Source organism: Lampetra fluviatilis, chromosome 26 (genome assembly GCF_964198595.1).
Source record: "Lampetra fluviatilis chromosome 26, kcLamFluv1.1, whole genome shotgun sequence".
Classification (NCBI taxonomy): Eukaryota; Metazoa; Chordata; class Hyperoartia; order Petromyzontiformes; family Petromyzontidae; genus Lampetra; species Lampetra fluviatilis.
Genome location: NC_136300.1, coordinates 3,688,333 through 3,713,618, shown reverse-complemented (window position 1 = coordinate 3,713,618; position 25,286 = coordinate 3,688,333). Strand labels below are relative to the sequence as shown.

The 25,286-nt window shown below is 46.6% G+C and overlaps 1 protein-coding gene across 6 annotated transcripts in view; it reads left to right on the top strand.

Moving 5' to 3' along the window:
* IMPACT (impact RWD domain protein) overlaps window positions 1–24,485 on the top strand; it is a 42,488-nt gene extending 18,003 nt beyond the window's left edge. For 5 of the 6 annotated variants that reach the window (XM_078868539.1, XM_078868541.1, XM_078868540.1 and 2 more), the window contains 7 exons: window positions 1,698–1,783; window positions 3,766–3,891; window positions 6,408–6,502; window positions 7,893–7,966; window positions 11,283–11,373; window positions 16,193–16,327; window positions 17,322–17,622. In XM_078868539.1, the coding sequence (XP_078724665.1) occupies window positions 1,698–1,783; window positions 3,766–3,891; window positions 6,408–6,502; window positions 7,893–7,966; window positions 11,283–11,373; window positions 16,193–16,327; window positions 17,322–17,570 (856 nt within the window). In that variant the 3' untranslated portion in view covers window positions 17,571–17,622. Of the gene's footprint in view, window positions 1–1,697; window positions 1,784–3,765; window positions 3,892–6,407; window positions 6,503–7,892; window positions 7,967–11,282; window positions 11,374–16,192; window positions 16,328–17,321; window positions 17,623–23,649 lie in introns of those variants that run through there. The other variant, XM_078868543.1, reaches the window with a different exon arrangement.
* The last annotated feature ends 801 nt before the right edge of the window (window positions 24,486–25,286 follow it).

Below are 25,286 nucleotides of genomic sequence, written 5' to 3'. Positions count from 1 at the left end.
ATAAAATAATAAAAATAAAACAAAATAATAAAAATAAAACAAAATAATAAAAATGAAACATAATAAAATAATTTTCCCGACGTTTCGGCCACAACGCAAGCAGCCGTCCTCAGGTAAAAACTGTCGCCTCGACAGACCTGGTTTTCACCTGAGGACGGCTGCTTGCGTTGTGGCCGAAACGTCGTGAGAATTATTTATTATGTTTAATTTTTATTATTTTATTATTTCCATTCTAAGTGACTTTACCGAAAGAACCAAGAACATTGTCAATGTTGCTTTTCATGACCAAATTAGTTTTTTTTCAAAACATCAGAAGTGTTACACAAAAGTTTAATGAAATGTGAAAAATATGTTTGCATTTTGAGCACGGGTCTATTTTCGGTTTATTTTTTATCGCCTATTACACTGATAAGAAATTCACACTGAGTTACTGAGCCAATTCACACGTAGCCATTGCCCAACATGCTACAGACAGTAAAGTCACGTAGAAGGGAAATAATAAAATAAAAAAAATAAAACATAATAAAATTAAATAATTTTCACGACGTTTCGGCCACAACGCAAGCAGCCGTCCTCAGGTGAAAAAAAGGTCTGTCGGAAAGACAGCGTCTGAATGCCTTTCCGACAGACCTGTTCTTCACCTGAGGACGGCTGCTTGCGTTGTGGCCGAAACGTCGTAAGAATGATTTTATTTTATAAAGTTTTATTTTTATTACTTCCCTTCTACGTGACTTTACCGAAAGAACCAAGAAGATGAATCCCTGAAGTCACGAATGCTTTAAATCGAAAAAATGCTACAGACACATTCAGGAAAAACCTGGGCACACCTCAGTTGATTTGCTGCCAACTGCCGCCCTCTCTCTGATCTACTTCAGTCATAGAGTCGCTGCGCTCCGGCCTGGTCTAGGAGCTCGTACACAAAACACGGCTAGGTGCAGGATTAAATAATGCGATGCACATTATAACTGGAGCACTGAAACTGACACCAACCCCCCTGTTAAGGCTTCACGGGGTGATCGTTTTCTTTGTGGCTGCTCATGGTGGGAGCAGTGGCTCACCGCACTCTGAACTCGGTCACGTGAGTTTCATTCGTAGCCATGAACCTGTGTCTGTGTAAACATCTGCATTGGGGAGACAAAGGTGGTCAGGCATATGGAGCTGACCACACAACCCCACGTGAGTTGTGTGCCAGGCTGAATAAGTGGCCACGAACTACATTTGCCCCAAATATGTTTGCCACTATCTGTCTTTGCATGTTCTGGATCTGACTGGCAGATGCATGACTGGCAGATGCACCACCTGCAGCTCCCACTGTGCCACCTTGCTGTGTTCCAGCTGCCTGGTGCTTTGCTCGTTGCTACAAGTGTCGTTCCTCCACCCTCTGTTGCACCTTCCAGTCCGTGTCACTCAATTAACCCACAACACCTGGGTCTGTCCCTTGACCTCCTGCCAGCGAGCCTTAGGCACTTTTCGCGTGGTCTCCAAGTGCATCTAGCACGACACAATCCCTGCGGTGATGTCACTATTTAATAGTGGCGAAGGACGTCTGTTGTTGTTGCGTTTGTGTATGTGAGCGTGGGCCTGTGCCCTTGCTCCTCCGGTCTTGCAGTCTAAACATTGAATGTTTTTGTTTTCTCCATTTGTCTTTCTGCGCATGCACGTGTGGTGTTTGTACACCCACCGGCACCTGTGTGCAGCCAGAATCTGGGAGAGAGCGTGCTCTTTCTGTGGGTGGAGTGCATTCGAGAGTTTGTGGCTGATGCTTCTGAGCGCTCCCAGCCCGGTGAATGAACACACGCATGCATGCGCTCGTGCGGACACACGCACGTGTAGACAGAAATGCTCCGCCTCGGACGTCGGTGAATACGACACGTTTTACACACTCTTTGGTTCTTTCGGTAAAGTCACGTAGGTAGAAAAATTTAATGGAATAAAACATAATATATCACGACGTTTCGATCGCAACACAAGCGGTCGTCCTTAGGCGATCATTGGAACCCCTCTAGTAATGGGGGTGGGTGAAAAACCCCCCCGCCGCCGCCGTTGGCATCACGACTCAAGCGCCAATCCGGCCTGTGGCCTTAGGAATGGTTGGAGACAATTTTTGGTAAATATCGGGCTACGTTTACTCAGAGTTCGGTGGTGGAAAGTTGCCGGAAGCAACCCTTGGCAGAATTCACGCGATTCACGGCAAATTTCTTTGGGAGATCTGCCAGTGGAGTTCGCTACCCGTGGCTGTCGAGCGGCAGGGGCATGACTTGTGCCGTTGGGTAGAAAACGGGGGAATGAAAGAGCACGAAACATTTAATAGCGGGAACTCTGTCTCGAGGCTGCACACGTGTTGTTGATATTCAACCTCCGATAATTATTAAGGTTGGCTACGTGTGCCGTGAAAGAAGTTCAGCATGCGAAATGTTCCAGACGGAAATGTGTGACGGCATTCTGAATTGCACACTGAATTTGGCACACTTTTTTTGCAAATTCGCAACCTGGCTTAGACGTGGAAGAGATTAAAAAAAAAATTACTACATATTTTACATTCTTGGCATTTCATAGCGGTCACATATCACATATGCATGGCGTTGTCATTTCTAAAGCCATTGCTTGCAAATTAAAATTAAGCGTTTTGCACTTTGGTGGTGCGCATTGTTACTCAGAAACGTTGACACGACATTGGTTCGTGTTCACGCAGGAACGTTTCAGTTCTAGCTTCTAAATTCTCTCGATTGTTATTTTTTCAGATGTGAATGCAAAATAGCGTTTTCCTGGCCTGCTTCGCACGTTGTTGACAGCACATACCGTCGAGTGCAAAGAGCTATATTTCCACCCCTTGAGTTTAAAGTTTGCAAAAAAAACATCTTGTAATAATTATAGCATCATTTTACAGCCCTTTGTCAGTCCACTGTTGGATGAAGTCCTCCCCATAATGTTTTTGGTTTTCATGGGGGTAAGTTTGTCCAGTCTTCACCATGCTGGGTCAGGGTGGGTCGTGGGGGACAAAATCGCGTACAACGTCACTCGCCACTGACGATGGGCGTGGCGGGGAATCAAATATGGGGTCGCCGGGTTCATGACGAAATGCACCAAAGCTCCATCAGTGTCACAACCGGCGACCATACTGAGCAAATTTACAGGAAAATTTAATTTAAAACCCTATCACCCATTCGCATTTATTGTTTATGACCGAGCAAAAGGTCAAAATGCGCTTCAGATGGGATGGAACCGGCGCAACTCTGCTGCAGAGCGCTATCACGAGCGCTGTGGCAAGAGTACTAATTTGTAGAACTGCCCTTAATTGTGAACACTTTAACTTCAGAATCAGAAGATTGATTTACACCGGAGGAATCCGATGAGCTACGAATTTCCCCATGATGTACGCTCGGACGTCAAACTCGGGATATCCACGCAAAGTGGCTGAACGGACGGAACGCTCGGCCGACTCGCTGGTGCCGCCACGGCGCGCCGCTCGCTCGCCTAACGGGACGAAGCGGGGGGCCCAATTCGTGCGATGGCTCCGTGACAGATTTTTTTTCCCTTTGAAAATGCTTACATAAATTATATTACTTATTGATTAAATACTTTAAAAAGGGCAGAGTCTGACATTTTATGAAATGAAATTGCTCTGTGGCCAAAATGGTAAAAACGGCTCTGCGGCTAAATTGATTAAAGAGAGACTTGGAAGGTAAAAAGCATAGAAGTAATTATCGGAATAGAGGAGTTTAAGTTTAAAAAAAAAAATGCTTTCAAATTTTTTGTTTTGATCAGCGTGGACCACGTATCGAGCCAATCAGACGGAAGAAGACTCCGATTTGGTGGAAGAAATGCTACCCACAATTCTGAACGAGGAAAACCTGAGGTCACGTGACCTCGAGGCATCGGATGAATTCACAGGTGATTAACCAGGCAATCCGTGGGATTGCTCGGGGGCTGTGGGAACCACACAGAAAACCGTTGCACCTCATTCGCAAGCTTACAGGGTTCGCATCCCCCGCCCGTGTGCTGCGTTCATATGATACCACAACCCTGGAAGTGATGGAAGTGACGCAAACTGAACTACGTCAGGGCTGAACGGAGGGGGGGTTCCGTTTGTCTGCGCCACTCGTCTGCAACTCGGCCCGGTCGGGAGCTGCCACCTTCGAGTGACGGTGATGCAGGAGCTCTGACCAGCGTTCATAAAGATCTCAAAATTGGAGCTTTTGGAAAGCTGTGTCTAAACCAGTTAATTAACCCTTTCCCGTTCCGAGACGTCTGCATGTTGCAGGGTGGGGCGTGTCCCGTTCACCACCGCATCTCTGAGCGCGCAAGCGGCTCCGCATTAGACATAGTAGTCGCCGCAGAGAACTGCAGCGACACAACCACATTCTATGATAGCTGACGCCAAACTGTGCCACACGCCCTCCCGCATGGCCTTGTCATAGCCTCGGGACATCTTCTGACGTTCCGATATGTGCGTGGCACACACGCACGTGCGCGAAATAGTCATCGTGGAATATCCCGAGGTGGTGGATAAAAGGCTTTGCCTGGTATCTCAAATTGCAACAGTGCTATTCTTAGGTTTTTTCGGTAAAGTCACGTAGGTAAAAAATTTAAATTAATTAAAGTAAAATAAAAATAAAATAAAAATCACGACGTTTCCTCTCACTTGATACAGCTATCGTGCTGTGACGGTTCCACCTGAAGACAGAAGCTTGTGTTGCCTCCGAAACGTCGTGATTTTTATTTTATTTTTATTTTACTTTTATTAATTTTAATTAAAAATGTTTACCTATGTGACTTTAACGAAAAAACCTAAGAATATGAATCCTTGCAGTCACGTAAGCTTCAAATCTAGAATGCAACAGTGATGTTTGTTGCTGGCCCGCTCGCCATTTTGGGCCTGTGAACCTCTTCTATTAATCATCTGTGAAGTGTAGTAAACAAAAAATAACTTTCACCCAGCCGGTCGGAACGCTTGGGAATACTTGTAAATAAAACAACAGTGCTCTTAAGGATAACGAAGGCTTATTGTTATTTTCACTTACATGCCATGACGCATAATGATTAGCACAGTATTTATTCTGATTGCTAACATTTACTGATGTTGCCCTGGCCTAATGGGTTAGAACAGTGGACCTGCAATCCAGAGGTTACCGGTTCGATCTGCCAGTGAGGCAGCTGAAGCAATGGACACGTTTCTTAAAATGATGTTCATCCAGTAGCATAAATCACAGTTGATTGGCACGTGATATGTGGTGGGGTAAAACGTGGGTACTGCCACCTCTTCCAAGGCATCTGTCCAGTGTGGAAGGGTAGGCCAAAACACCCCCTTGAGGTGCTCACCACAGCTCCCTTCAGTTGGAGGCTCTTCCATCAGCAGTGGCTTGAGCATGCAATTGCAGGGCTGCACCTTAACCCTTTACTCCACGAGCAGGCTATGCATTTCATGACGTGCAAATGAAAGTCTTACCGTTGTCGTTGTGCATTTGTAAACAGGCGAGATGGGAAGAAGAGAGCAGTGGAAAATTATCTCCAAAGATTGCACAGCCAAAACATGGGCCCCTCAAACAGCGAGATGTGGCTCTGAGTGTGCCCTCAGCAGCCTGGTTCCAAATGCACTAAAACGGGGGAATGCACACGAGATTACGGGATTCTTTCCCTTGTTTTGATGGGCTCAGTGCAGTCATTCAGATCAATCGTAATAGGCGCAATGCGACGCTTTTCTGCCGCCATACAATAACCCTCCGGTAATGCAAAAGTCGTTGAGGCTCCACGTGCCCTGACACTGAAGGATGCCCTGCGAACATCTGGTTCTGGCCCACACGTGGGGAACGTCTTGGGGGATCATTGCCTATGTTCTTTTCACCTAAAATAATGTTTGTCAAGATTTTTATTTTACTCTTTAAAAAAGAAAAAATTTCGTTGGACCCTCTTGGGTCTCGGTGAGGTGTTCCTCATCGTGAAATTAATGGTCGTGCATGTTTATATACGTATTGACATGCTTGCATTATAAATAGTTTGTCAGTTCCTTAGCAAGGCGCTAACTCTGGCTATAGCAAGGGGCTGACACTGGGGATTTCATCCGGATTAAGCCTCAAGGCCAGAACGGTGCACACTCAGCCTGCTGGTTTTTACTTTCATTCCAAGCGGTTGAAAATGTGACCAAATTTCCTCACGCAATCGCCGCTTAGCCTGCCGCAGCGCCGGCATTTCGCCGTCGCTGCATTGATCGAAGAAGGGTCAATGCGCGAAGGATCAATACGAAGGATCCAGTGCGACGAATGGCGGATCGCGCAAGAGGTGACGACGCCACTGCGTAGGTATTTCGCGGCTCGTGCGACTCTCCGACGCGTTTTTTGTTTGTTGGCTCAACGCTTCGCCGAACGCGACGCGCGTGCGGCACCCTGCCCTGGTTCTCAACGGTCGCGCAGGAGACGAAGTGCCGCCCATTGTCCACGGCGAGACCATCACCGACCGGCGGAGCACCTTCCAGGCCCACGTGGCTCCAGTAGTCACCACCAAGCAGGTGACCTTTAACCCTGCTCCCCCGCCAGCTCTCCCACAATGCACACAGCCGTGGGTGCGCTGTTTTTGTTTCCCCGACCCTTTGATTTAGCCCAGAAAATCTGCAATTGAGCATCAAGATTTCATAGTGATGATGATAATAGTTATACATAACAGTGCCCATTACCACGTTCTCCGAGTCCAAGACACACTGTGTCGCACTGCCTTTTTAAGTAAAGGTTGGGTGTGATCCTTGTAACCCGATAGTTGCGTGTGATCATATTTGTATAACTTGATTGACACTGGACACGTATGTATGTACGTTGAACTTATTTCACACCGTACATTGCCAACCGTGCTAATCGGAGGTACGTGAAATTATCGGCGTACATATTAATTTCCGTTGTACATCTTATAATCCATAGAATATAGTATTTATCCAGGCAAACACGACTTGAGTCTGAATGCCCTTTCTGGAGAATCCTGCTTTGGGATGTTTGGCCAAATCCATGAAATGATTTGACATGTGGTAGGAAGCCGGCTTTCCCATAGAAAAACCACGATTACAAGGGGCCTCACACTACCAATCTCCTGGCGGTATTGCAGCCAAATCCTATGATCCCTGGTACTCGGAACAGTGCACCACCCAAGCATGAACCATTCCCGCACCTCCGATTAGCATGGTTGGCTACGTAAGTTGCGAAAGAAGTTCAACATACACACATGTGCAACCCTGGTTAGCTTCTGATACTTCACAAGATATTGATAAATTTGGATGATGTTTGGCACTTTTTAGCGTGTTTTTTCATGTGGGAGAAATATATTTCTTGGGAATACAATTATACAGTGAGAGAATATTTCAATTCTGCTGTAGAGGTAGATTGTAAGTAACCTATTTGCTATGCTGCTTATATGGGAGTATCATTACCCAGCAGGTTGCTGTCTCACATAGCCTCCGTCTCTTTGTGTTCCACCAAACCCTGCCTCCAAGTCACTGCATTACGATTATCTTTGAATTTTTGTAAAGACAGTAATGTGAATAATAAAAAAGTTACCTTTTCAATTACCATATTCACTGGATTATAAGAAGTTTTTTTAAAGTAATACGCACCCCAAACTTCTACCCTGTGTCAATAAAATTACGTGCAAATCTGGTAACACGCACACACAGCTACCAGCTTTTGTGACGCACCCCCAACCTCTGACCGAAAATACAGGACACAAAAAAGTGAATGCGGTAATTAAAGTAAAAAAAGTTTTTTCATCACGGTCACATAATTTACGTTGAAATGTTTTTCTCCTTTTGTCAGCGCACTCATCTTCCCGAGTTCCAGTTTGTTCGCTCAGTCTAATTGTGTCTTCGCAACTCGCTGATGCAATTTCCATTACGCCCGCGCCCCTTGACCGTGCAGGTCAAGCTGGTGTTACGGAAACTTCTTGAGAATAAGAAGCTTGCCAGCGCTACTCACAACATCATGGCGTACAGGTGCGACACTCCAACGCATTCGCAATAAACCACGCGCACTTCCTCAGCGCTCATTCCCGACCTCTTCATTGCGCCCAGATCTCTTCTCTTCTGTCTCTCTCAGTCTTCTTCTTCGATGTTCATAGCTTCGAAAAGTCAAATAGTCTCCACTTGTTCGCCATCATTGTTATTTCTCCCACGTGGAAAAACACGTGGCCTGGAATCTTCTCCAGGTGGTCTCCAGAGCCCGGAGGCTCGTGATAATGACTGTGTAAATGACTCAATGAACACCATGGCGAGTTATTGATGGACTTAATGAATACATAAACGCCTGCAAAGTGGGGCTCAGTATAAAAATGAGCAAAGTGAAAGTCGCGTACAACTTGTTTGCTTAACAACCGAAGATCTCTGGCAGAGGGGCACAACTAGGCAACATACCACAATACCGTTACCTCGGGCAGTTAGTAAAAGAGAGACAGGGATGAAATTATTACATAAAAGAGGCGTTTCTGTAAATATATTGGAAAAATTACCTTAATTAAAAACAATACACTAAATGTGCCTAAATAAGTTAAAGAAAATCCATCGGTCTCAAAGAGAATTTGTCAAAAAGGCATTGGAAAGTTTTATCCGTTGAGTAGTCTGGGCTAATGAAAAAAACACGTGTGGCTTTTACCTACACTTGACTTTGACGGGGCATCATTGCTCGGTCATTTCCAGAGCGACGATGCACATGGAGAGCAATACACCGCCGTGTAAATGTGAGTCGTCGCATGTGTGTGTCGGTGTGCGAATAATAAAGGTGCAGCCCTGCAATTGCTGGCTCACACCGCTGCTGGCAGAAGGGTCACAACTAGAGGGAGCTCTGGAGATCCCTGTTACAGGGTGTTTTGGTCCACTCTTTCACATTGACCGGATGTCTTGGAAGATGTGAGAGGCACCCACACTTCACCCCACGAGCACACGCAGCCTGGCTAACTGGGGTGTACCCATCTCAAATTCCGTGTCGGGAGATCAAACTTAGCACCTCTGGATTGCCAGCGTCCCTTTAACATATCTAAACATTGCCACCTTTTGCCATTGTTATGTTCATCTTGCTGTCAATCTAATTTTTTCTCTTCAGTGAAGCAATGGGTATGTAGAAAAATATAACATTGAATCATTTTTAACGTCTCATAATTTCAAAATCATCTTGTTTTTGTCGTGGCCTTGCCTTTTTAATTCACTTATTGCTACTCAACAGAACGTATACGTACTGTCATTTCCTCAAATTAGGTTGGCTATTTCCCCATTGATTGGGCATGAATGTGCGTATTATTGTTTATACCGTCATAAACAATTACAAAAGATGCCTACCTCCATGCAAACATGTCCATCTCATTTGCAATTTCCACATTCTGCTTTAAATTGCTACATATTTTTATCCCCCACAATGTACTAATTTACAAACAATGCATTATCTTGAAATTGCTCCTCAAGATGCAATGAAGGTTAGAGCAAGTGCCTCCAGGATGATTCCCTGGACACTGTGTTCGGATTTATTGTGAAAGAAAAAAAGCCCAAGGTCTGGAGGCAGGGCCTCTTTGTTTGTTGGGTACATTGTGTGCCGCTCGTCTTAATGAAACTGCACGGGTGAAAAATATTGACGTTTTTTTTTTGCACCCGGTGAATGGAAGGAATTCAGTTTCACGTTCAGCTTACCTCTCTAACCAAAGGAAATCGTGCAATAAAATGGTTGGGGCGCCGGGCTGCAGACCGTTGACAGGGAATTCGAGAAGAAGATGCTCGCATGAAACACGCACAGGGAAGTGCCTAGGCTCTCTGCCAGGAGGGTTCTGCATTTGGGATGTTTGGCCAATGCAATTTTTTTTTAAATGAGTATTTTTCCTTTGGGAGGGCGCCGGATCAAGTCGAAGAAAACAAAGGAGGGATTTTTTTTTATATTAAAAAATTAACCTGTGAAAACTAAGTTTTTCACTATATATCCTTTATATGCGTGGCATCGGTTTTATTTTATTATTCATTTCTGTTTTTCTTGAGTAAGAGTTTCATTTTTATCACATTGGTATTTTAAATTTAATATGAAAATTTTTTTTTCCTAAAAAGTGGAAAATTTTGAAAAAAAAATTTTCACGAAAATAAATTGTCACGCACAACGAGTCTGTGTGCAAAATGTCAGCTCGATTGGATCACGGGAAGTGGGTTAAAAAACGACCGAAAGATTTGCACGGTCGTAAGCGCGCAAGCAAGCGAGCAAGTGAACTTAATATAAAGGATTTTAAAAAAGGTTCACAATGCTGGGTTCCTGAACCAATTGGTGTCATACCACATCGACCGGCCACCTCGCCTCCCAGCCAAGAGGAAGGAGAAGAGGAAAAACAGTATCGACCCCCCCCCACCACCCAGGTTCCCGGCCAGGTGGCTCAGCGGGAGGGCGTGCGGCTCCCAAGTGGAACGTTATGAGTTCAAATCCTGGTGAGGGCGCTGCCTCAGCTCATTATCCCCCTAGCTAGGGTCGATAAAATTTGTACCATACTCTTTGGTTCTTTCGGTAAAGTCACGTAGGTATAACATAAAATAAATCACGACGTTTCGATTGCAACACAAGCAATCGTCATCAGGTGTGACAACCACTGCAAGAAATATTACTTCCTGTGGTTGTCACACCTGATGATGATTGCTTGTGTTGCAATCGAAACGTCGTGATTTATTTTATTTTATTCTATACCTACGTGACTTTACCAAAAGAACCAAAGTGTATGGATTCCTGCAGTCACGAAAGCTTCAAATCAAGATTTTAAATTTCTACCACTTTGTGGGGAAGCCAACAGTGATTGTCCTATGGGTGGACTTGTCCCCGGCCACAGGAATGCAAAATTTCCACCACTGGCTCCGGTCTGTAAACGGGAGATGCGCTCCGCCTCAATGTTCGTGTGAGCCAGAACTCGCTTTGACTTTTGCTTGAAGTCCGTGTCTGCGTGGCGCAGTTCCAGACACGTGTGTCGATGTGCGTGTGTTTCGCCTCCAGTGGGGAGCGGTGGTGTAGCGGTTAGCGCGCTGCGCTATGAACCTGGCGACCCGGGTTCGATTCCCGCTCACGGCCAACACCAGTGACGATTATCTAAACCGGTCCTGGGCCTCCCCTAGGTCGACTCAGCCTGAAATGAGTACCCGGCGCGGTGTGTAAACATCGCCACTGGGGAGACAAAGGCGGTCGGGCGTGGTGCTGGCCACCCACCCCCTCGTGTGCCGTTCCGGCCTTCATAGGTGCTCGCTAACAGCACTTGCCCCAACAGTCTGTTAAGGCTACACGGGGGATCTTTGTTTCGCCTCCAAGGATCGACTGCCCCGTGAAGCACGCTTTCCTGCAGGACTGCGACGATGATGGCGAGACGGCAGCCGGAGGGCGGCTGCTCCACCTGCTGCAGGTGAGACTCGTCGCGGTGTCTTTTTGGTTACGCCTCTGAGGCGTGTATCTGCAACGACGAACAACTCTTAACCAAACTGTAAACTTCTTCTTGGTTCTTTCGGTAAAGTCACATAGAAGGGAAATAATGAAATAATAAAAATAAAACATAATAAAATAATTCTCACGACGTTTCGGCCACAACGCAAGCAGCCGTCCTCAGGTGAACAGCCGTCCTCAGGTGAAGAACAGGTCTGTCGGAAAGACAGCGTCTGTCTTTCCAACAGGTCTGTCGGAAAGACAGCGTCTGTCTTTCCGGAAAGACAGCGTCTGTCTTTCCGACATACCTGTTCTTCACCTGAGGACGGCTGCTTGCGTTGTGGCCGAAACGTCGTGAGAATTATTTTATTATGTTTTATTTTTATTAGTTTATTATTTCCCTTCTACGTGACTTTACCGAAAGAACCAAGAAGATGAATCCCTGCAGTCACGAAAGCTTTAAATCGAAATTTAAACTATAAACTTTTTACTTTTTCCAGGTAAGGCCCACTGAGCCCTATACCTCTCTTTCAGAAGCGACCTGGCCACAAATGAGAGCTCAACGAAGTGGATTATCGTCACGTGGAAATGTAGAGCAGACAAATACTCCCAACGCGTGACGTTGATTCTAAATGTGGAGGGGAAAAACCGGAGGGACCGGAAAAAAATCCACGCGTCCAAAGGGAGAAAAAGAGACATGCAAACTCCATATATACCAGTAAAACTTTGGATTGCGAGCATAATTCGTTCCGGAAACGTGTTTGTAATCCAAAGCACTCGTATATCAAAGCACTCGTATATCAGTTGTGATCACGTGACGCTCGGCAGACAAAGCGTCTACACGTACTACTCGTATTGCAAGACCTCGCTCGTTTATCAAATTAATATTTATTTAAAAAAATTACTCGTCTTGCAAAACACTCGCAGACCAAGTTACTCGCAATCCAAGGTTTTACTGTACATGAATCAGGGTCAGCATCGAACACACGACCTCCTGTATACCAGGCGAGGTAATTAACACCTCGCCACCCCCCCAAAAACGCCCGATCTCATCAGGTCTCAGAAGCTATGCAGGTGTTGAGCCTGGATAGTGCTTGGTTCGGTGATCATGGTGCATGCCAGGTTGTGACAGGCGACTGCGGGTTTGTGCTGCAGCAGAGGGCGGTGCAGCGAGATGTATTGCTGCGCTGTGCTTCGATGCTTCTACGTCTGTGATCCCCACCTTCACCGACCCGCGAACTATGGTCAAATCACATCGGTGAGCTGTTTGGCATAGGGAGGCACTCGTGCAGCACATGACCATGCCTCGGTGCAAGGCTGCTACTCCCCAACAATCTGAGACATTTAGCTTTTGGGGATATTAGCCGGACAATTCTCTCCGTGGAGAGTCACAGTTCAGTCCCTCTCAACTTCACTCCACCGGCCTCTCCTTTCAGCACCCATCAGCTCCCACTATACATAATGTTATTATAATATTTGTATTATTATGATGAAACTTATTCACACCATCATGATACCAGTGACGTAGTGGCTAGTGCGCTGCACTATGAACCTGGCAACGCTGTTTGATTCCTGGTTACAGCTCACATCAGGAGCCAAACCACCATGGTGAACTATCGCACAAATCCCCTAGACTGGTATGGCATGGCGGGTGGCCTTCATCCAATAGTGGATTTGGAAAGGACTATACTTTTTTTTTTACTATCACTGCCAGAATGAACATGTCTGGCTCAGACTCAAACCCAGCTTCACAGCAGTTCTGGATATGTTTTTGACACTGGCATAGCATGCGGTGCCTGTACCTTCAAATGCGAGAAGAGATGAGGTGATATTGGATGTAGGCCTCACCCCAAACTACTGCCGCCACCGCTCATGGTCCTACGGTGAAGCGGTCCACCACCTAATAGCACCCGCACGTGAGCTGATGTCATCGCTCCATCTCCTTGGTGGGCGTCCTCCCTGGACCATGATCCCATCCCAAAGTAGCCACTCTGTTGTCAGCCTCAACCCCACCGGCCAACATCCCTTTTGCACAAGCACGTGTGGTGGATGCATCCCTTTTATTCTCGATACTCTGGTAATTATAGGGAAGAGATTGACTCTGTGTAGTCTTACTTGTATACCACACACCGCTAAAACACTGCTCACGAATTGTATAGCCTCAGAGAGAGAGAACGTGCAATGCATGGTGATTTAAAAGTATGCATGCCTTTCTCGGAAATGTTAACAACGGTGAAAAAAAAAAAATTCGTGCAAAATATTTTCACATTATTCTCGTTGACAACACTGTGAAAGTAATTCATGGCAATTAGCGGTGATTATCCACAACCAGTTACGCCCGCCACACTTTGCCACAATGAAGTCTCATTACAGCATCGCAGGTGATTATTACCAAGCCACGGTTGTGTTTTGCACTCGGCACTAAAATGTTCATTAAGGCGGTGGGCCGTGATGCACGAACTGTCTAATAACTCCCATTGTGATGCCCACGCAAGGGGAGGAGGAAGGGCGATCGTGAGCGGCCGTTCATCCGATGTGCCGATGGCGGTCGCAGATCTAAGTTTCATCTCCGCTGCAGTCAAGCGGAGTATTTTTATGGAACTGAGTGTAAACACCCGTCGTGCTGTTTGAATATAAAAGAAAACCTCGGGTTTACTCACTCGCGATCTATCCCGCTTTTGAACATTGGCCGAATCTGTTCATAGCTCGGACAGCTTGAGGCTCTCTTGAAGGGCTCGCTGACTTCTTCTTGGTTCTTTCGGTAAAGTCACGTAGAAGGGATATAATAAAATAATAAAAATAAAACATAATAAAATAATTCTCACGACGTTTCGGCCACAACGTAAGCAGCCGTCCTCAGGTGAAGACCATGTCTGTCGGGGAGACAGCGTCTGAATGAAACACCACCACGCTTGGAGCGTATATTTAAGCTGGGTTGGAAGGGGAAGAGCGCCTTGACAAAAGAATTTGCATATCGAAATTTAGCTCGCTGACTTGTGTAGGAAGGTGCGCTCCCCCCCCCCGTGTGCCCTCCCTCCCTCAATGTTTCTTACCGCTTCTGTCTCGCCTCTCTCTGCCTTAGATCACAACTGGGTTCTCCTCTAGACTCATACGTCTACACCAGGCATGCTTATATTTTTTTCAACGTTTGCTTTGTCGCAAACTGGCATTAAATAAGCATGAAGAAACTGGGGTTTCCGTGACAATTGCGTAACTCTCCCGAGAGTTAACGTCAGTAGCTGTGTTCCGTTCGTTCAGTATAGTCTTTCTCACAATTTAGATTTTGATTGGCACTTTAGGTAACTTCATCACGTAATTTTCATATCAATGTAGCAATCACAATTGAAACTGGTTACATATTCATTTGTAAATATACAAGTCAATATACAAGGAATGTGGTTTTTTTCATTTACTCTTTTAAAATTGGTTACATATTCATTTGTAAATATATACGTCAATATACAACACCAAAATCTAACCCGGTTAGCACTTGCCACGGAAATAAATTCATGTTCCCATCTTTGTGTTGGGTTCGTGGTGTCAGAACGTGGGCACTGCTACACAACGCTAAAGGCATTCTCATTTGGATTAGCGGCTTCTGCCGCAGGCAACAACGGCCAGCTTTTGTCACCGCGTGAATGCGACCGCTATTCGCGGAACTCTCACGGACGCGGAGGGACATTTAAACGCTGCGGCGTGAAGGGAGTGCAGTCTTGCGAGGGCCTTCACGAGTGTCCGCTCTCCCTTCCACCACCCATCCTCTACCCTCTAACCCGCTCGTCCCACTCGTGTCAACGAGTTTCAACACGTCCCCTTGCTGGTTCACTCACTTATTTCACGATTCTGTCCCTCTCACCGCTCGCCTCGGTGCTCGGTGCATGCTCTCGCGTACGTGTGTTGAGATTCACGTGGGCGATGTCGTCAAGGTCACCGTGTCCTGTCGCACGACCCTCCGTGTTGGGCTGGGAGAGATTGTGGTGGTGGTCGTGGGGGGGGGGTGTAGAGGTTGGTTGTTGTCTGAGTAGAAACACATTGAATGAGAGAACCGGTGATACAAAAAAAAACTCACGTCACTCAGTTTTTATTAGTTTCTGCTTCGGGGGTGAACATTTTTTAATTTTGGTCGCACGCACGCACATATTTAGATGGCAACACAAGGTAAAAGTGTAGCCCTTCAAGTCTGAGATGAATTGCTCACCCCACTGCTGACAGAAGGGGGCCTCAATTAGAAGGAGTTCTAGAGAGCTCCCCCCTCTCCAGTCTATTTTGGCCTACTCCTCCACGCTGGTCACACATTTGGGAGGACGTTGAAGAGTACCCACACTTTACCCGACCGCATGCAGCCTGCCGATCGACTAACTGCGGTGCATCCGTTTATACTGCTGGGTGGACAGAGATTGGGGGGGTTGGTGCATTTGAGAAACTTGTCCATTGTAACAGCTGCCGTGCCGCCGGGAGATTGAGCCCTGAGGTTGATTCCTGGCCATGGCTCACATCAGCGCTCTTCTTCCTTAACCGGCCCGCCCTGACCAGTGCGGCTACGTTTTATCGAGTAGCCCCTATGGCCCCGGCGGTGTGGATTGACAATTCGTGCACATTTTATCATTCATATAATTCTGTCTGTTTATGACTCGGGCCCTGGGTCAATTATGGGTGTAACTGTGTCATTCGTAACTAATTGCTATCACAACGTAAATTGCGATGTACATTTCGGCTGACAACGGTTTGCTGTAATTGTGCTTGACCCCGGGTCTGCGCGCACGTGCGGGCGTTGTGTTTGTGCGTCGCAAATTATCTGGCAGATTCTGGACGTGCGGGACGCGGTGGTGGTGGTGTCGCGATGGTATGGCGGAGTCATGCTGGGGCCCGACCGCTTCAAACACATCAACAACTGTGCGCGTGGTGTGCTGGTGGAAAACGGATTTGTGCAAACAGCGGTGAGCAATATTCAAATATGCAAACGGCGACATAAAGTCCCAACACAACAGCAGGCCGGGCAAGAACTAAAGTTTCAAGCAACCCAAAAAGCCGTGTTCAAACGGAACACGGCCTCTGCACATTGTGCTCACGTTTATTTTTTTTTCATGGTGATCTAAGTCACGAGGACCACAGTGCACCTCTTCAGGGAGTGCTGTCATGGTGTTTGCCTATGTACAGAGGCTCTGTGCTCTTTGGACGTGCTTGTGTGTTGTCTGACACTGGCACTGATCAATTAGCCACACAAGGACCAAGATCCCGTTTTGAGCCTTGCACACAGAACGTCCATGACCAACGGGATCCACGCTGGCTCAGATCTCTAAAAATCGGGCTGCACCCGCGCAAGCCTGCATTTCCACATTCGGTAAGAAAAAAAAAATCTATATTTTAAGAGCCGCAATGGACGTGAATACGAAACGTGATTCTTTTTTTCATATTTATTTTTATCGAGGCAACGTGCGGGTACGATGCATCACGTTGTGACGCACGTACATACCGTCAACATAAGCCATCAGAGTATTGTTTTTTGTTTGCATTTGACTGCAAGTATTGTGGTTAATGTAAGCATGATTCCTTGCAAATGGTGTCAGTTTTGTTGCCAGAAAAAGGGGAAAAACCCTACTGGCAAAGGAGGTCCAATGATATAAGCCAAACCGGTTATGAAAAGCAGGGGATAGAAGTATGGGGAAGGGGCTCGCTGCCCCAAACCATACAGGGTCCCACCAAAAGGGGAAAGGGTGACAAGGGTGGAGAGGGACGTAACGAAAGCACACCTGAGCACACCTGACATAAAGAAAATAAAAAAAAGAGGTGGCCTCAACAAGCATTTTTTCTTTGCAACCCTCCGAATCCGGCTGCCGTCTACCCTCTCGTGGTTGTGCCCTCCTTGCCCTCGGTCCCTGTCTCCCGACCCTGCCGAGACGGTGGCCCTTAATGAACGACGCCACGAAGAAGCAGCAGCGGCTTCAGTGGCCGCTTGCGTCTCCGGACCCGCAGGTTGCCGACCCCTGGTCTAGAGGCCGATGCGGGACAGGCAACGCTTTCCGCACCACGCCACGCAAGCGATTGTGGTCCTCATCGCTTTCTCCTCCGTTGCGAACGACAGGTCATAACCCCCCGAGGCACGCACGGACGCACGCTCCTCGTTTGCTCACGCTTGCGCACTCATTTGCCGACCTTGCCGCGCGTGTACGCAAGAGATAAAACTGCCGCCTCGGGGTAGCGACGCCGGATGTCGCCGAGACGACGCAGCGTCGTCCGCCGCTTGAGTTGCCGACCTCGTCGCCCGCGAGCGAGCGAGCGAGAACGCCTCGCGTGGCGGCGCTCGGCGATGGAGACGAGAAGAAACCCCCCCACCCCACGCCAACATCTCCCTCGCCGTGCGCCGCTTTGCCTCGACTTGCGCGCGGAGTGGCACGCGCACACCGCACGGGCAGACGTCACCGTGACGTTTGAAGGGGGGTGGGGGGCAAAAAATAAATATGATGCAGCACGGTGGACAGTCGGTCGTGTTTACACGAGCGGACGGAGTGGATGGTGGGCGGATGTGTTGTGTGGTGCAGGACGACACGTAGACTGAACTCTTAGTAAGGGCTTGCGCCGGTTTATTAACACGAGTAACAAACACACCAGAGGTAGGTGTCCCCTACACTCGGTCCTTCACGCGGACCTCAGGCTCTATCTACTGCTAGCCTGGGCTATCTCTTGGGCTCTCTCACTCGAGTCGGGACGGGGCCTCATCCAACACCGCCCGACCGAGTAGAACAGCACCCCAAACGTAATCTTCGCCGGCTCTTGCAGACTTCTCTGAGCCCTAGCCCTGGCTATCTCTTCGGCTCCTCTCCTACTCGTAGAACCCGGACGGGGGATCAGCCAACACCGTCCGGTCACGAGCAGCAGAGACCTCCTTTCAGACGCTCTCCATCCCGGGCTCCCACAACGACCCCGCTTTCGTCACGGGGTCCCCCGTAAGTGACATGACGTCATCGCGCCTCACAGCGCTCATGACGTCACGTCGTCATACGACTCCTCGACAGATGTATGAATGTGCTTCAAGGTGGTGATGCTTTCGCAAATGGGATCGCGTGGACATCATCGCTCGGCGGTTTTGCGAGTGCTCCAGAGGGCTACGCGTTGTGACATCGTGAAAGCGGGCGAGCCGGAAATATTTCAGCGGAAACATTTATGCACAGTGTCGCTACTTATTTATCCAGTACAGCCACTTAGGATAAAAAAATAAAAATATTCACGAGAACATTGCATGCATTTTCAAGCATGCGGGTGGAAACTATTTGGTACCTTGAGACGATTTACAAACAAGAGACAACTCTAACTCGAACGTATGGATGGACTGTTGAGACCCGCTTTCTATACCGATGCATCATTGCCAGTGGGTGTCTTATGCACGATGGCAACATCTCTGCATCAATGCCAGAATTTAAGATGTTTGTCCCACCTGGCACAATATTGTACGATCATTTACGGTAATGTATCAGTCTAGCACTGGACGAAGGCTTCTCCCTCTGTGCTGGTCGTGGGGGTTGTTTGACCATATTTCACCACGTTGGTCAGTGCAGACTCGAGCGAAAGCCACCGGGTTCATAGTGCAGCGTGCTCACCACAGCACCATCGCTGCACCCCGGGCATACAAATATCAACATTTGTAATGCAGAATAGTTTCGCAGCACTACGGTAAATACGTTTGGGAAACCGCATGCATGCTCCCGTGTAGATTTTCGTGGTTTTGGTGCGTAGTTCTCCTCGACTGGCACGATGCCCCGTGTTTTGTACCACTTGCGAAACTGTCTAAGCTCCCAGCGCGTCGAGGAAAGACGTTGTAGATCGCGCCGAACAACGCGCGATGTCCAACCCAAGAAGACAAGTCGAGAGAGTTGCGCCTCCTCCAAATTGACGGTTAATTTTTTTTTTTACGTGATTTCTTTTTTACATTCACAAAAGCGGGAATGCCTCCGTGGTGACTGTAATTAACATTGTGCTTTGGCAACGTGCTCGGCTTCTTTTGTCGTCGAACAAAAGGAAACGAGCTGCTTTGAGAAAGTTTGTCAGTGGCAGCGGACTCACGAAATCACAATGTGTTCACTCCGCATGGGATTGGTGTTATGCACGAGAGCGACTGCGGTGATGGGACTACGCTCGTTAAGGTGGCGGTACGCCACGTGTTCCCGTGTTTATTCCCTGCAGCGTTGGACAAAAAACATCGAATGCCCATTATATAACGGTACGAGAAATGACACGCCATTGTTAATTACAATAAGGGAGTGTTTCCCGACATGCCGGAGCGCTACAGATGGCAAGCTATGGCACCCTGAAAATGAACAGGTAATTGCAGCATTTTCTTCTCTTCAATGCCCACCCCCCCAAGCCTCCACCCCGCACCTCCCACCCAGTTATTGTCTTAATAACCCCGTTGACATCCTTTCATGTTCCTGGCAAGGTGGCTCGCAATGGGAGGATTGCGAGATATCTTGGTTGGAGGTTTACAGCCCAACGTCCGACCCGAGGTCAAAACAATGGGGCGCCGCGTTTGCGAGATGTTAACCACCTCGCCCGGTATACAGGAGGTCGTGGATTCGATCCCGACCTTGACGCCTGTTGTATATTTGGAGTTTGCGCGTGTCTCTCTCCCCGTGTTTGCGTGGAATTTCTATCCGGGTCCTCGGTCCCCCCCGCCACATTAAGAAATATGCTTTTAGAGTATTTGGCTGCTATACATGTCCACGTGATAAGCCATATCGTTGGGCTATCATTTGTGACTAGGTGGCTTCTGAAAAATAGCTGTATAAATTAATGGGACCTTACCTGGTAAAATAAAAAAAGAGTTTAAATAGTTTTAAGAGTACACATTTTTGGGTGGAATCAACAGCAGTTGCCCAATGGATAGACCTGACCCCGTGTTAGGAATGTGGAATTTACACCACTGACCCAGCGCTGTAGGATTTCAATTTGAGCTGATAATTCGTTTACTCATAATCTACTTTGTGAATCTGGGACCCGTTGAGATTTTTGGGGCCCAAATCATCTTCACGAAGCTGCGTCCAATCCTCCCTTAAAACAACCCCCATCTCTTCTCTGCTTTCCATTCTGCTACTCCCTGCCCCGAGCCCCAGCTACGACCAGACCTCGCACAACCCCTATCACTATCCCTATCATTATCCCAATCATTACCCCAACCGCTATCATTACCCCTACCCCTATCACTACCTCAACCCCTATCACTACCCCAACCCGTATCACTACCCCTCCTTAACCACTCCCACCTGTTCTCCTGTCACCATAACTACACCACCACTTTTAATAACCCCTTCCCGCCCTCTTCATTTCAACAACTGCCATCTTACGTACACTTTTATAACGGTTGCAAAAACGCCTTGGGAGTAACTTGCTACGCACGTCTAAGTAAGCTACAAGCGTGTTCTCACTTTGCCCGTGCCTACCGCCACCGCTGAGCACAGGAGTTCACCGGCGGCGTCGGTAAGCGTGCGATCAGGCGCGGTATCTTCTCGACACGCAGGCGTACGCTTAGCAATCGCGGATTTGCAATTGCCGCACAAATCTCGTATCTCACCTTGGGTCGATTTCTCCCGTTTCTAACTGACATCTCAAATTGGCCCGGCAATAGGAACATCCTGCCTAGGCATGAGGAGGGGGTGGGTGGGGGGAACAATATGACAATATAATTAATTAATCATTTAAGATTTTAAAACTAATTTAATAAAAACGAAGAATATACACCGTACATTTGTAGGACATTGTGATTGTGGGGTGATTGAGTATTTTAAAATATTTTAAAGTCTCCTTGACATTCCAGCAATGTAGCACCTTCAAGTATCCAATACATGATACAAGCCTTGTAAATACAATGCTTTGAATGACGTTGATTTTAGGCCATTATTTCATGATAATTACTTGCACCATTAAAGCACGCTTCACCCGGAGTTCGCATGGTGCTGTACATAACTTAAAACAGAAAATGTTTGCACGGATATATGTTGAACTTCTTTCGCACCGTACAAAGCCAACCATGCTAATTAGAGGTGCGACATGAAAAATATATATATAAAATGCACACAGTAAATATATAATAAACGTGCACAGACTATAATGCACCCTGAGAACGATTGTATAACGGCACTTTCTAAATGAAAATTCTAAGATCACCCCACCAAAAAAACAAACATACCCATAGCTAACCAAATGTCAAGGAAGTGAAAAGGCATTTACAAATTCATAAACTTTACGAACACAACAGACGGGCAGCTCTTTCCCCTGTCTGAGTTGAGATCGAGCCCTGTGTGACACCGCACCCTGGAGGTTCGACCTTTCGCAGATGTGCCTGACAATTGGGGTGGCATTGTTTACAAAATTAATATTGGGGGGGGGGGGGTGAAATGATTCTCCTCTTGCGCGTCCCCTGGGGCGACTTGACAAATCGTCACAATTTACCACCACGAGTCACAAATGTATTATACAGTGATCCCTCGTTTATCGTGGTTAATGGGGACCGGAACCCCACGCGATAGGTGAAAATCCGCGAAGTAGGATTGGCCCCCTAGGAATTTCCGTATATGTGTGTGTGGGTACCAGAATGTTTAAAATATGTATATTTATACTTTATATATATAGTTTACTTAAATCTATTTTATTATAAAACCTTAATATTATACATTCACTCTCTCTCTCATACGATACGTATTATGGTGTTCTACACTCACCAATGACAGTAGTATCTTGAGACTTGACTCCAGTAATGACGACGATGACGATGACAATGACGACGATGACAGACCTGTGCAGTTCGATGAATGTGATGATGAATGATGATGATGGTGTTACTGCACAGGTATAATGAGGCCTTTAAATCAGTTCGAAAAATCCGCGATGCACTGAGGCCGCGAAACTTGAACCGCGAAGTGGCGAGGGATTACTGTATATATACACACACTTTTTTACCTTTTGGGGGAATAGTATGCGCAGTCGACGGCGACCGGTTTGACGTTCGTCAGCTCGCTACGTTTGAGAACCAAGTTAAACCACGGGTGGCTGCCTGGGATTTGAAATGAGGAGTGGTGGCACATTGCTCTCGCGTTGCATTAGATCCCAAAGCCACCACATCCACCGGCAATCAAACTCATCGCGTATGCGTCTTCTCATATGAATGGGGACATCACGAACAGAATCAAACGACGCGTAGCCCTCGGTTAATCTGCTCGCTGGGTGAAAGCCTCTCCATGCCCCTGTCGCGGCCGTCGGGGTTGTTTGACCAAACTTCACAATTGCCGTTCGGTGCTCCCCGGTGACGCCTGGCGAAGTAACAAGGACAGGTGTCAGATGTTGGACGTCACCTGGGACCTGAACTGGGAGCAGCGCGTTAACCACCGTGGTGCCACTCCACACTGCATACACAAAATGAAAGAAAATTAACCCGTAAAAACAAAGTTTTTCACTACAAATCCTTTATATGCGTGGTGGCTAGAGTCCTCTCGTCCTCTGGCTTGAGATGGCTGCCACCTATGGGTCAGATGATTGCCTGCCACCATTAAGCAATTGGTAATTAAATATAAAAAAAAAATCCTAAAAAGTGTAAAGTTATGGAAAAAAAAATTCACGAAAATATATTGTCACGCACAACGAGTCTGTGTGCAAAATGTCAGCTCGATTGGATCACGGGAAGTGGGTTAAAAAACGACAGAAAGATTTGCACGGTCGTAAGCGCGCAAGCAAGCAAGCAAGTGAACTTAATATAAAGGATTTAAAAAAAAACCCATCTTAGACGTGCATTTAAATCGTGAGCACGAGAATCCATATAAGTCAATAAATGATGCATGTTCTTGGTTCTTTCGGTAAAGTCACGTAGAAGGGAAATAACGTTTTATTTTATTATGTTTTATTTTTATTATTTTATTATTTCCCTTCTACGTGACCTTACCGAAAGAACCAAGAAGATGAATCCCTGCAGTCACGAAAGCTTTAAATCGAAATGATGCATCGTCCCGCCACAATATACATCCACGCCGTTGTTGTTGTTGCAAGCTCAACTTGTTCCGCTGGTTTGTGATGAGGGCCATTCATTTTAAAAATATAGTAATTACGTAATGTTGTGAAATGTGTACGTGAAATTGGTACAATGTGGGAAAACACAACTCTCGATATTTTTGTAGGAACGACGGAGTCTTCTACTCATGGGGAACATTGTGAAAGATTTTCCCCGTTTAGTTATTGTAATTCGTTTTTTTGTATTAATTTGTTTTCTCTCCGCTTGTAGGGCGACGTTGCCAAGGATACTGCAAAGCCCAAGAAGCATAAAGCAAAGAAATGCAAACAGTAGTTGTAAGGATTCTACAACCTAATAATTATTATAATTAAAAAACAAATTCACCTAAATTTGTTTTATTGCGTTTCGATCTCTTTTAGTGCGGCAGACTTATTGCTTGGTGAGTAAAGTCTGAATAATTCACAACAACTGTTTTGGTTATTTCATTTTTATTATGCTAACTCTTAACTGTTAAATTCTACCTCTTTCACGAGTGAGATGTTTTGATAAACAGCAAGAGGCTGCAATATAATTCAGCGTGACTTTGACAAATACTAGACTATGCCACATTTTCATTTCATGTCGGGGGTTTATTTAATTTGTGAAATAAAGACATCATCAACAATTACGGTACATTTTTCTTCCTCGGATATTGATGGTATTAGGAAGCCACTGGACCTTTTCAATGTAAATTGAAAATTTATTTCCCGAGATGCATTGCTCTGCCAGTGCTTCATTCTGCTCTGGCTATGCCATCATCATCTTCACGTGAATCAGTTGCCATGATGATACAAATTTGTTGTGTTTTCTTTTAAAGTGTCCTTCAAAATTGTATATTTTTGCTCTGCGAATCTGCTGCACTGGATACTTTTTTTGTAATATATTTCATATCATTAGTTTTTTTGCAATGACTCTCATCATGACCTACTCTTATAATGTTCCCAGCAATAACATCGTCTCCCATTTATATTGTGCCTTTATTTCTCAGATCCAATTATCAGAAAACTTTAGATTTCGTTGTGAGAATGTTTTTTCTCTTTTGTAATCTGGTAGTATGTGGTCCAAAATGTTATAAATACAGTTCGCCTGCATGGCGAGCCTCTAGACTCACCAATTATTTTTGTCTCATTTTTATCTTCGAGATCAACTTAGATACACGTGATTGGCTCATAGATCTGTACTTATTCAAACCAGTTTTGGGTACCCCCTTCAACTGATGCTCCTTTGCTCTTGTACTTTTAATTATTGATTGAAAAATATATCTATCTCTTATTATGCAGTGGTTTAATCCAGACGTCCTGTTCACACCCAGTGATGAACACATTCCTGCGGAGGGAGCTGGTTGGAACGCTGGGTTGCTCGGTCAATGGCCAGGGTTAACGGCGGCGTGGTGTATTCCGCAAATATGGCCGACTGTGAGGGCAGGCACAAGCCGGCGTGAGTAGGTTAAACGTTGAGTTTTATAAGGGCACCACGGGGTAACCAGCCCCTCCCCACCCAGTCTCACCCCTCCCACCGCCCACCCAGCCCCACCCTCCCCACCCAGCCCCTCCCCATCCTCCCCTCCCAGCCCCTCCCCACCCAGCCCCTCCCCACCCTCCCTACCCTGCCCACCCAGCCCCTCCCCACCCTCCCCTCTTCACCCAGCCCCACCCTTCCCATGTTTGGATGCACGACGGACGGACACAATAATCTGTGGGCTGGTGTAACCAGGAGGTTCCTACCAGTATTAGCACTCCATGCTATTTCACCTTATATGTATGTATGGGTATGTCAACTGTGACATACCCATTTATATGTATGTTGAACTTATTTCACACCGTACCTAGCCGACCGTGCTAATCGAAGAATGACAAACTAAACGCAAA